Consider the following 13,571-nt stretch of genomic DNA (forward strand, 5'->3'; position numbering starts at 1 on the left):
AACTGTTAACTATAATAAAAAAAAAGAAAAAAAAAAGCGTATCACAACTACGGCAAAGACGGGCCCGAGCTTGACCTACTACTCTGTAAGGTACAGCCCGAGTGTTCCATTGTAGGTTTGTATTGCATTTTTTGCCAAATTAAAATATTTTTTACATAAATTATTTACATTATTCTATGTTTTCTGGAGGTACAGACTTACTTTGTTAAGAATAATTAAATATAGGGTTTGCGAAAGCCATAGCATGCCTGCCCTTAAAAAAATGGTGGAACAACCCCTACAAATTGAGGGGAGTCTTTCCCTACTTAAACTTTTAACATACCGTTTTGATATAGGACCCTTAGGAAAGGCCCTACATTAGCTTTAAGCATACGGCCGTTAGTCCTTCAGAACCGTGACGTATTTCTATTTTTCCTTTCTACTTCCAGACGAAATAAAGCTTTAGAAAGACCGTCAGCTGTGATGTGATTAGAAGCAGTTTATATACCTTTTCACAACTTGAAGATTTTCCCTCGGGTAATTATAATCGTCTGTAGGTAGCAGGAGTGAGATAAAACATAGTCACCAATCTAATGAGATTAGCATGGATTGTTTATTATAATCACAATAATCGTATATACTAATTCCTTTACTGCCGAAATGCTCAGGAGTAGTATAAAAATAATTACATTAAGTGAGGAAGTGTTATCTGAGCTATTACATATATAATCTGAAACGCTGCAGAGCAATAATAATAATAAGAAATATGTGACGATATTATCAGAGTTATACACAGTATGGGCAAATAACCAACTTGCAAGCAGTACTTCCAGAAGATAATAAAAGCCAAAGCGTTCACCTACGAATGTGTATCACCTGCCATCACACACACACACAAACACACACACACACACACACACACACACACACACACACACACACACACACACACAAGATCAGTAATTTACTAGCAACTGGAGGTATATCATCAGAGCTTTGCCCCCCCTCCTGGAAAAAAAGAAAAAAAGAAAAAAGGATTTTTCTGTTTACTCCTGCTAAGTTAAACATCATGATGGCATTCAGAAACCTAAAGTCAGGAGTATTATGTTGGTGAAGGTCAGGAATATTTTGTTAGTGAAGGTCATTGAGTATAAGAGGCATCTGAAATATTTCTAATAGTTACCCTTTAACCATCTGTTCTCTTGGTTGAGAGTATGATAGAAAATTATAAATAATGGCAAATTAAAGAAAACAATAGATGGTATTTTTCTTTTTTTCCTGCAAAATCCTCCGGCACATGGAATATCATCACAGTCTCGCCAAAACTGTTAACAAAGAAACCACATGCTCCTGGATACTGACTACAGAGTTTGGATACAATTTGTCCACTTGATTTTAATATATTTTGGGGACAGCCAGATACATACACAGGCACAGAGACACACACAGATGCAGGTGATTACATTATCTCCTCTCTAGGTGGGCAACAGTGCATGTACAGTTGTGGGCAATGATATCTCTTCAATCTGTATCCCACAGTAATGAAAATCTTGCATATGTTTATGAGAGTATATTAGGTACGAGGGTTACATAAGTGAGCTTTGAAATTCATTGTGCGCTGTCTTGATAAAAAGGAGTGGATTATGATTTGTGACCCAGTTTCAGTGCAGAGACAAAGAACAGATAAAAGGAACAGTTACAGCAAACAGAATGAAAAAAGGCAAGACAATACGTATGATCATAAAGATGAAAAAGAAGGATAACGAGAGAGAGAGAGAGAGAGAGAGAGTTCAGCACTCACTTTCACAGTCTCGCTGTTGTACGTCATTTCTACTACATCAAGTGAATACAGCTTCCTCTTGCCCTCATCTGTGAAGCTTATATTGCCTGTCAGACCCTCCATCTCAACCTGGAATAAAGCAACAGAAAGATAAACCAGAACAATTCATAGCAAAACTTCACTGAGCCTGTAGCAAATAATTCTACGATATGATAAAATTAATGTGGCTAAATGTAAGATTTTGGTTACGGCTGATATTAAGGTTAAGGTGCTGAGGCCATGGTTAACATCAAATCTATGATTAAAATAACAAAGTTAAGGGTAAGGGAAAGGTTACCGTTAGGTTAACATAATGTTCAGGTGATGTGGTTAAAATTAAGATTAAGCTCCAGAACCTATCCTGAATATATTCCCCCCACACCTAAACTCTCCATAACACATCATATCATCATCAACATTACCATCACTCATCAGAAGTGAAGACAACCGGATGCAACTCCATCTAATGTCAGACTTTCCCTTGTAATCCTCCAGACAGGGACTCCTCTCCTAACCCCTCCTCCAGATATCTCCCTAAAAGCATGATGAACTTGTTCTCCATGAGTTTAGTAGCCATCTCCATGGAACACTCAGCTCCAGACTGACTCTTTCAGATCCCTCCCATGAACAGAAACTGCCTCAAGGAAATGTAAGGACAAAAATGGAGCTATTGTTCACGTTGCAAGCAGGCATCAGACCCCAAGTTAGTCTCACGGAAAAATCGCTTGCTAAGCACCTATTTGTGCCAGTGATACCCCATTATCCTGCAAACACACTTAGAACGAAAGAAGTCAGTTTGCTGCTCTAACGTAGTATTCAGTGTTCGTGTATTCCAGCCATACAGTAGGAAAGGAAGCACCAATGGGAATTTTCGTCTATCTACACATATGACAACAAAGACAAATACACGAAATCTGTGAGGCTGTAAAGCAATAAACCAAAATGGGAAACATCATCACCTAACGTAGACCTTGTTATGAATCAAACTACCAGGAGTCACTTCAAGACCTCATTGTTCTCACCACATGCTTAAACAAACTGTACTGTTTCATCCAGCAAGTCAACATTTGACTTGTCTCCTGAAATCTTAGTTCTAATGGTGTTGTCTCCACGTGACGTACCTCGAGGGCACTCAATGTGTCTCTAAGTGACGATGCTGGGATAATTTCATCATCAACAAAATGAAGGTCAGTAAATATGAAATTGCCATTTCATAAACAGCAGCAACTCTTTGCATTAGAGATGCAAATCTATTCCATCTTTATCTCTTTTCTATTTCTCCTCCAATGGTCACTGCTCCTCTGAACTATCTGCTTGCGTTCCTATTCCACAAAGGAGGCGTAGCACCCGTCTAGCAGCAAATGCTCACCTCTTTTCTGTCCAATTTCTTAATGCAACGGCCATACCACGTTGAGTACACCGCTTCCCGTCCGATCAGCGAAGTAAAGCAACGTTGGGTCTGGTTAGTACTTGGATGGGTGACTGCCTGGGAACACCAGATGCTGTTGGCATCCCTACGTGTCAAGTGGGGTTGGTGGAGGATTAGTGCCCCTCCTTGTAAAACAATTAACTCTAAGCCCTTGGCCACCCCATCTGGGATGCATGGCGTCTGGCAATGAATGAATGAAGAGTTAACCGTTACGGACCTCCGTGGAACAGATCAGGTCTAGCACTGTCTTCTCCTGTCTGCGTTTCCTTATGCTTATTACCTCTAATCTTTTAAATGCAATGTGGGCAGACATCTCGAAATGAATGGATCTTGAGTTTGTTTCTTCCTCTTTTTGTCCTGGAGGAATTAATTTTGCAGGCATCTAGCCTTTCGTTCCTTCTATCGCGCATAAAAAGGAACTCTGACTCACAGTTCATTCCAGTATTCATTGGAAGCACATGTTGAAAAGAGAAGAGGTAAAAACCCATCCTTGCCTTACTCCAGAATATACTGGAAAGGAATCAGATTTTCTCTCTCACCTGACAGTACCCTTATACTTTAAATACTGGCCAGCTGTGAGCTGGATAATCCCAAATGAATAACAGGAGTCCCACGTTACCTCCTGATTTACTCATTTAAATACTGAATTATCTACTTATTAACCAGAGTAATCTTATCACCAGGAGAAGCAAAGCGAGCAGCATCGCCAAAGCAATGTCCCTATAATAGGTATTACGTTTACAGCCAGGCCAGTAGTATGTGAATATGTGAAACCACAACAACTGATCTTGCAAAGGCCAGCCACCTCATTTCGAAGAGTGCAGCCATATCAATCGCAGTCGTTCCAACTCGTGTGACAACAATGGCAGTCAGTCATCCTCAGAACTGCTTAGGTCATTCCTAGCCCAACCAAAATTGCCCTCTAAAAGTTAAACTTGCATGCAAGACTTTGGGCTTCTGTGTATTCTGCACCACTGTGACTGTCATTAAAAACGGGAAAGGGTGCTGGAATCCTCCTCTCCCCCACCCCATATCCAGCCGTCTGGGTCTTCACAGCATTGCCTGATAACCACAATGAATAGCAGCAACCTGACAAGACATTCAATGTTCTACCCAGCGATCACTTAACCCATTTGCGCCTCGTGTCTTCAATATAGGACGGAGGAGGGCATTTTCAACGTTTAATAAAGAAGGAAACCCCGGGGAAGGGACCTATGAGCTTTGCGACTACGAGCCGATAGGTGGAGGGCGGTACGCTTAGTACCCTTCCAGCTAAATCGCTCGTACAGCAACTCTGGGAGCTAATGGGTTAAACACAGGCAAATCTATCATTTTCCTTAACCCACTTGCACTCAGTGTCCTCATTATAGGACGGAGGCGGGCACTTTCAAAGTTTAATAAAGAAGGAAATCCCGAGGTAGGGACTTATGAGCTTCGCGACTGTGAGCCGATAGGCAGAGAGCGGTACGCTAAGTACCCTTCCAGCAAAATCCCTCGCACAGCAAGTCTAGGAGCTAATACGTTAAGGAGGGTTTTCCGGCAAACATGGGTTAGAGTAAGTTAAGATCAGGTAACCCTGATCTTGTCTTATGGCAATGTCGAATAGGGTGCAAGCCATTCAAGGCGTTCCATGTCGAGGATGGACTTACTACTAGCTTATTTTCAAGAATGTGTGATCTCTGAGCAACAGACATAGCTATCCACATTTGGAATCAGAAAATTCCTTCTTACTCTACTGCCAACCAAAGCTAACGAGCTATACCTGCCCAACTAAATGGTCGTTAGCTTAAGGAGCTCATCCGCCTTTTGACATGTTTTGTTTTTCTTCCTGCTAAGTGTCTAGCCAGCCTACTCACTGATTCTAAAATAAATTCTAAAAATAATTCTCTAAATCATCATCATCATCATCATCTTAACTTCATTTCCAACTAATACAACTTCTATATTTACTCTTCAATAGAAAATTCTCCGAACACACACTAGATAATATTGTACAAAAATAAGCTACAACTCAGCGTGGATATATACATGTACACTCACACACACAAAAAATCAGGCTTTCCACAACACCACATGGATAAACTCAGGGTATAACATGGACATATAAATAAATAAATAAATTATATATATATATATATATATATATATATATATATATATATATATATATATATATATATAGAGAGAGAGAGAGAGAGAGAGAGAGAGAGAGAGAGAGAGAGAGAGAGAGAGAGAGAGCAAAATGGTCTATGATTGTGTAGTCAGAAATAAACCTTTAGTTTCACGACTTGTGCTTTTGAGGGGAATATATATCGTGCGTGTACTGTGGAGGGTTTAGGGAATGTTAAACTGTCCACGTGTATTTTTGCAAAACAAAGTGATAATGATGATAATGGACTGCGAGAAATTGTGTTTTCTTTAGTTCTTCCTCTCCCTTTTATCTATCTATCTTTATATATATATATATATATATATATATATATATATATATATATATATAGATAGATAGATAGATAGATAGATAGATAGATAGATATACATTTCTATCTATCTATCTATTGCCAGACGCCTCAATCCCGTTTGGGGTGGCCACAAACAAATCGCCTCCACGTCGTCCAGTCCCTCGCCATTTCACTGCCCTGCTCCCAACTCACATCCCCCTCTCTCATATACCTCTCCACCCCATCCCTCCATCTCATCCTCGGCCTGCCTCTCCCTCTTCCCGCCTCCACCTCACTCACATACACTCCCTTCGTCAGTCTTTCACCCTCCATCCTCTCCACATGGCCAAACCACCTCAGTGTGTTCCTCATAACACTTCCTATCACATCCACATCCACACCACAACGCTCCTTTATATCCTCATTCGTCAGCCTGTCTCTCCATGTGACTCCACAGGCTCCTCTTAAGTAACACATTTCCACTGCTCTCACTCTTGACTTGTGTCCTTCCAACAATGTCCAAGCCTCACTTCCATACGTTAGAGTTGGTATCACAATACTGTCATGTAGTAACTTTTTCACTTCCATGCTCGCTTCCTTGTTTCTTATCACTTCTTTCAAAGATATATATATATATATATATATATATATATATATATATATATATATAGAGAGAGAGAGAGAGAGAGAGAGAGAGAGAGAGAGAGAGAGAGAAAGACAGATAGATAGATAGATAAAAGGGAGAGGAAGAACTAAAGAAACATCACAATTTCTCGCAGTCCATTATCATCATTATCACTTTGTTTTGCAAAAATACACGTGGACAGTTTAACATTCCCTAAACCCTCCACAGTACACGCAAGATATATATTCCCCTCAAAAGCACAAGTCGGGAAACTAAAGGTTTATTTCGGACTTCAGCATCATAGACCATTTTGCTGGCGTAGGCCAAAGTCCACTGAAAAACTCGGACTTACTAAAATTCCGAACATATGCAGAACATGACCCTAATATATATAATCTTTTCAAATGGAAGCGAGAAGGGAATAGGATTTAAAGGATTATCACCGCAATTACAAACTCAGAAACAGAACTTTGATTCAGTGAAGCGAACCCGAGACTAGCTTCCCAACAACGAACCTCCAGCAAACAGGCTCACCCAAGTTTGATCTGCAAAGTCGAAAGGAGAGATTCTAAACAACGGTAAGAGGACTCATTAGTGTAGTGCGGCAATGTCAGGCAGCGATAATTAGGGGTAATATCCGACTCTGATTGTGTACATAACTTCAGACAACTTCGAGTTGTGTGTGTGTGTGTGTGTGTGTGTGTGTGTGTGTGTGTGTAGATCTCCCCCCCTTCTCTCTCTCTCTCTCTCTCTCTCTCTCTCTCTCTCTCTCTTCCAACGCAGATCGTGATACACAGTATTGCTCCATACATTTAATCACTCATCAAGAACAAATACGAACAAAAAAGACATTCCTACACAGTTCCACCTTGTCCTCTTCCTCCTCCTCCTTCTCTTACACATCTTCAAAAATTTTCTCATACATAAACTCATTGGTTCCTTTAGTTAAATTTAGAGTTGGATGGGAAGCTAATAATTATCTTCCATTTCTAGATGTGTTTTTTCTTCATTTTTCAATAACAGAACAAAGGAAGGAAAAACAACAGATTAGAAAAATTAATCCATCCACCTGCTTACACGTGCCCTCCATTCATTAAAAAATCTTTAACAGTTGGACTTGAACAGCCGTAGGTTGAACTCTAGGGGGAAACCACTCTGGGGAAGCGAGTTCCAAAGAGATGCGATTCGAGGAATAAAATAACTCTGATAGGCTGAAGTTCTGCAACCTTGGAGTGTGACAGTCCAGTCATGAGCGTTACCAGATGCCTGTGTAGCGTGGGGGAAGGAGTGGAGAGGTGGTGGCACAATGGATGCAACTTCGTATAAAAAATAATTCAAGGAGCACAACATTCACTCTTACTTGTAGAGGAGGTAGTTCATTTGTAACAGTGGGGTTACTAACAGTTCTTACAGCTTTGTTCTGAATTTTGTCCAGTTATTTTAGTGGAACCTCTCCACATCCGTCCCACAAGGGTGAGCAATATTCCAGCTGAGAGTGCACGTAACTCATGAAAATTATAGTTAACTGATCGTTAGTGAAAAAGCTACGGACTCAGTACGATAATCCAAGTTTCTTTGAAGTGGTTTTAGCAATTGATCTACAGTAACATGAGAGGTTCAGGTGAGGGCACTGTTAAGTGAAGCACCGACAATTTCAATACTTTTACAGAGAGGAGTATTTGGAGCATTGAAGGTCATATGGAATCAGGCAATATCTGTCTTTTATTGAACTGAATATATTTGGTTTTCTTAGCATTAAGTGATACAGTGTTATTTTGTCTCCATTCCATGATCTTAGATATGTCTTGATTTATGGAGATTGCTATGCTGAGTTGTTAGAAATATTTAACTGCAAATGGGTGAGAGAATGGGAATATGGTGTAGGTATATGTGCAGGAGTCAATGAGAATGAGAGGGCAAGAGAGGGAGTATGTCTGATGATAAGCAAGAAGTGGAAGGAGAATATAAGAGAGTATGGAACAGTGGGTGCAAGGATTGTATGGGTGAGGATGAAAGTAGGTATACAAGCATGGGCAATTGTATGTGTGTATGCTCCAACAGAGGATCGAGTGGCAAGAGTGAAAGATGAGTTTTGGGCGAGAGTAGAAGCATGTATGGACAAATCTGAGAGGAGCGAGAGAGTGCTGTTGATTGGAGACATGAATGGCAAAGTTGGGAATGTACAAGTGGATGGAGTGGTTGGTCAGTGGGGTGTGCCAGCTGAAGTAGATGGGAATGGTAGTGCTTTGGTGGACATCTGTGCTGATAAGGGGTTGGCAATAGCCAACACCTACTTTCGGCATAAGATGATCCACAGATATACATGGAGAGTAGTGAGGAGGATGGATGGTGAACTTGTTGAACGAAAGGCAATGATAGACTACGTGTGTGTGGATGAGCGAATGAGAAGACAAGTGTTGGATGCAAGAGTGTGGAGAGGGTGGGGGAATGGGGTCTCGGACCATCACTTAGTGATGGCCAAGGTAAAGCTGCAAAGAAAATGCTGGGGAGACGAAGGGGAAGACAGGAGGAAACAACTCCTGTGAGAAGAGTGGAGAAATTGCAAGATAGTGAGAAAATGACAGAGTATAAGGGCACAGTGGAAGAAAGATTGGGAAGGTATGAGCTAGAGCAGATGGAAGGGGTGGAAGATGTATGTAAGATATTTACAGAAGAGATAGGCGCAGCGTGTGAGGTGGTTTGTGGAGTGAGGAGGAGATGCAAGGGTGTGCAAGGGACAGCATGGTGGAATGATGAGGTGAAACGAGCTGTAGAACAAAAGAAGAAGGCATATAGTGAATGGTTAGCGAGTAGAGGTAAGGGAGAAGATGAGAGAGAGAAGAGAGAGGTATATGTGAGCAGGAGAAGGGAGGTGAAGAGACTGGTGAAAGAGAGTAAGAAGAAAGTGGATGAAGAGTTTGGGAGGAATCTGAGTGTGAAATGGAGGGAGAGTAAGAAATTGTTTTGGAAGGAGGTAAAGAAAGTAAGGCAGTGTGAAAGGGGAAATAGTAGGGGAGTGAAAGATAGGAATAATAGATTGTTGGTGGAGAAGAGAGAGAAATTGAGGAGATGGAAGGAGCACTTTGAGGATTTGTTGAATGTAGAGAGTGAGAGCAATGCAAGTATAAGTGGTTGGGGAATGGCTGGGAGAAGAAGAGATGAGAGGAGGGAGGAAGAGATCAGTAGGGCGGAAGTAGTGGAAGTAATGAAGAAGATCAAGCTGGGAAAGGCCCCAGGAATTGATGAAGTGTGTGGTGAAATGCTTAGGTATTGGGGTGAGATTGTTGTGGAGTGGATATGGAAGTTGTGTAGATTGGCTTGGGAAGAGGGAAGGGTTGCAGAGGACTGGAAATCAGGTATAATTGTTCCTCTGTACAAAGGAAAAGGAGAGAGAGAAGTATATGGTAACCACAGGGGTATTTGCCTTCTTAGTGTGACTGGTAAAATATATGGTAGAATACTCATTGATAGGGTTAGGCATATGACAGAGGAGCTAGTTGGAGAAGAACAAGGGGGGTTTAGGAAGGGAAAAGGGTGTGTAGATCAGATATTTGTTCTAAGATATTTGGTGGAGAAGTATCTAGAGAGGGGAAGGAAAGTGTATGCTGCCTTCATGGACTTGGAGAAAGCTTATGACAGAATAGATAGGCAAGGTATGTGGAAGGTATTAAGAATATATGGAGTGGAGGGGAAATTGTTGAGTGCTGTGAAGAGTATGTACAAGGGAGCTAGGGCTACGGTGCGAGTGGATGGTGAGCTGAGTGAGTTCTTTGATCTCAATGTGGGACTGAAACAGGGGTGTGTGATGTCTCCAATTGCTGTTTAATATATACATGGATGGGGTTGTAAAGGAGGTGCAAGGTAGGGCAGTGGATGTGGGGCTGGCCCTAATGAATGAGGGTGAGATTTGGAAGCTTCCGGTGTTGCTGTTTGCTGATGATACAGTATTGTTGAGTGAAGATGAATGAGAGTTGCAAGGTTTGGTGAATGAATTTGGGTCAGTGTGTAGGAGAAGGAAGCTGAAAGTTAATGTATACAAAAGTAAAGTTATGGTGTTTGAGAGGAATGAAGTCACAGAATGTACAGTGTGGTTGGATGGTGAGGATATGGAGAGTGTGAGTGCATTCAAGTACTTGGGTAGTGTGATGAGTAAGGATGGAACATTGGGGGATGAAGTGCGTGAAAGGGTACAGCAGGGAAGGAAGATTGTTGGTACACTGAAAGCAGTGATGAGAAATAGGGAGGTGAGTATGGAAGTTAAGAAGTTGCTGTCACTGCATGGTAGTATTGTGATCCCTACCCTGACGTATGGAAGCGAGGCATGGACCCTGCAAGAGGGGAACAAGTCAAGAGTGAGAGCAGTGGAAATGAGTTACTTGAGAGGAGCATGTGGAGTGACGTGGAGGGACAGGTTGACGAATGAAGAAGTGAAGGAACGTTGTGGGGTGGATGTGGATGTGGTTGAGAAGATTAGGAGAAATACACTGAGGTGGTTTGGACATGTGGAGAGAATGGAGAGTGGAAGACTGACTAAGAGGGTGTATGTGGGTGAGGTGGAGGGAGGGAGAGGGAGGGGTAGACCGAGGATGAGGTGGAGGGATGGAGTTGAGAGGTGTGTGAGGGAGGGGGGGGGTGAGTTGGGGGGAGGGTAATCAAATGGTGGGTGACAGAGTGACTTGGAGGCGTTTTGTCTGCGGCCACCCTTTGCGGGATTAGGGCGTCGGGCTATAGATAGATAGATAGATAGATAGAAATGGTTGTTTAAGTGTGAATGAATTGTGAGTCATCTGCATATGAGTGAATTGGATTATAGGTGGCAAATAAGAGATCATTAATTTGAATTAGGTATAGGGTTGGAGCCAGAACTGATCCTTGTAATACTCTTGTATTAATCGAGTGGAAATTGGAATATACATCATCTACTCTTATCTTTCTGTTGCTAGGATATAAGGAAATCAGTGAGACAAAAGGTGATGGGTCATAGCAAGGGAGTTTGCATAGCAGGGAACACTGTCAAACCTTGTCAAAAACTTTAAAAATATTAAGGACTCCTGCATGGGTTTCTCCATGTTGGTCACTTGGCTGATGGATGGTATGAGTCAGGAGATTGAGTATATCAGCAGTGGATCTTTCGTTGCAAAACCTACATTGTGTATCACTAATTAAGTTGTTGGATTCAAGACATTCAACAACGTGCGTATTAACTGCAATCCCAACTACTTTATCAACAGAAGTTGCTATAGCTACTGGTCTGTAATTAGACGGGTCAGTGGAATTCCTTTCATTGGAAATAGGTGGATATCAGCTTCTTTTCAAGAATTAGGGAATGAAGAAATGCAATGCATAGTCTAAATTATTTAGCTAGAAGAGCAGCAAGTTCTGGAGAACACTTTTTCATAATAATTGAAGGAATTCCATCTGGACCTGGGGCTTTGTTGGCTGGTAAAATGTCTAGAGTGGATTTTATATATCTAGTCTGTATCTTTCTCAAGGATCAAGTTCAGTAGGCTACAGGGACGTTCTGGCTGACTTCCTGTAACCCGCACGCATCGGGGTACGCCATATGGCACGGCGTGGGGGACGTCAGGGTACGCCATATGGCGCACGTGATTTACCACCACTGTTTTCTGTTGAAAGTACAGCCCGATGTCTCTATTGCAATTAGTGCACATGCCTGCGCTTCCACTCAGTGAAGAATTCTAGTAGAAGCAGTGTTGTGGTAGTGTAAATAATGTAAATATTAATATTATCTCTAAGATATAGTGAAATAAGTGAAATAATGATATAAGTGAATTTGTTATGAGAAAATTAGTGAAATAAGTGATTTAGAAAATAATGAAACATTTATATTCTCCGCATTTTTTAAAATATACATTGCCTGGGTTTTTGTAAATATGCAGCTATTACATTTTTTTTTTTATGTGAGGAAGAAGGAACCAAAGGCAACGAGCCCACAAAACTGTTACTTCCAAGAGAAAAACAAAATACAAGAGAGAGCCAAATTCAAGATCCATTCATTTCGAGATGCATGGACACACTGCGTTTGAAAGACTGGAGATCGTAGGAAGCAGGAAATACAGACAGAGGGAGACAGTTCCAGAGTTCACCTGTTGCATAAATGAAGGATTGGGAGTAACGGTTAACTCTTACATTAGAGAGTTGGTCAGAAAAGGGGTGAGAGTTTGCTGCTAAACGTGCCTCCCGTAGAGATGGAGGAATGCATGCAGACAGTTCAGAGGAACAGTGACTATTGAAGTAGCGATAGAAAAGAGATAAAGATGCAACAGTGTGGCAAAGAGACAGAGGTTGAAGGGAGTCAGTTAGAGGAGGAGAGTTAATGAGACAAAAAGCCTTTGACTCCACCCTATTGAGAAGAGCTGTACTGTATGTGGGGAGCCTCCCAACACATGAGAGTTGTACTCCATGCAAGGGCAAATAAAACCCCTGTATAGAGTCAACAATTGTGCAGGGGTAACGAAGGAACGGAGTCGGATCTGCACACCCAATCTCTTGGAGGCAGATTTTACAAGAGATGTAATATGATCTTTCCAAGATTAGTCCCGAGTAAATGAAACCCCAAGTATGTTCAACGATGATGCAGCATTAAGCTGAATATTATTAAACATTAGTGGGTATACCTGTAGAAGATTTTGTCGGGTTGACAGGCGCAAAAACTGAGTATTTGATGCATTAAAAACAACCAGATTATTATTACCCCAGTCAGAGATATGAGCCAAGTCACACATTAGGTGTGCCATAGCCTCATCCCTTGCCTGCTGAAGTAACTGCTGAGATGGACGCTGCAGGAATCGAATAGAAAGGTGAAGGGTGGAGTCATCAGTGTATAGGTGGATAGGATTAGATGTACAGCTTACTGTAGAAGGTCATTGATGAATAAAAGGAAAAGAGTTGGTGATAGGACAGAGCCCTGAGGAACACCACTGGTAATAGATCTACGAAAACGATGGCCGTCTACAACAGCGGAATGACCAGAAAGGAAGCTAGAGATGAAGGCACAGATAGAAGGATAGAAACCGTAAGACGGCAGTTTGGAAATTAAAGATTTATGCCAGACTCGATTGAAAGCCTTTGAGATGTCAAGTGCAATGGAAAGCATTCGCCAAAGTCTCGAAAGGAGGATGACCAGGAGTCTGAAAGGTAGGTGAGAAGATCGCCCGTGGAGTGTCCCTGATGGAACCCATACTGAAGTTCAGAAAGAAAGTTGTGATAGGAAAGATGCTTAAAAAATTTTCTATTAAGAATAGACTCGAAAACTTT

General features: G+C 41.5%; 1 protein-coding gene and 1 non-coding gene across 2 annotated transcripts in view; one reads left to right on the plus strand and one right to left on the minus strand.

The window, feature by feature from the left end:
- Positions 1-13,571, minus strand: part of LOC145411622 (glutamate receptor 1-like) — an 863,839-nt gene that overhangs the window by 109,738 nt on the left and 740,530 nt on the right. The window contains exon 9 of the mRNA XM_080281630.1: positions 1,781-1,888. Within this exon, the coding sequence (XP_080137756.1) occupies positions 1,781-1,888 (108 nt within the window). The remainder of the gene's footprint in view (positions 1-1,780; positions 1,889-13,571) is intronic.
- Positions 3,191-3,309, plus strand: LOC145411773 (5S ribosomal RNA). Its single transcript, XR_013899474.1, has one exon. It is a non-coding gene; the product is annotated as a 5S ribosomal RNA (ribosomal RNA).

The sequence above is a fragment of the Coenobita brevimanus genome, chromosome 90 (assembly GCF_032717465.1).
Source record: "Coenobita brevimanus isolate Jiangsu-jjx chromosome 90, ASM3271746v2, whole genome shotgun sequence".
In the NCBI taxonomy this organism is placed as follows: Eukaryota; Metazoa; Arthropoda; class Malacostraca; order Decapoda; family Coenobitidae; genus Coenobita; species Coenobita brevimanus.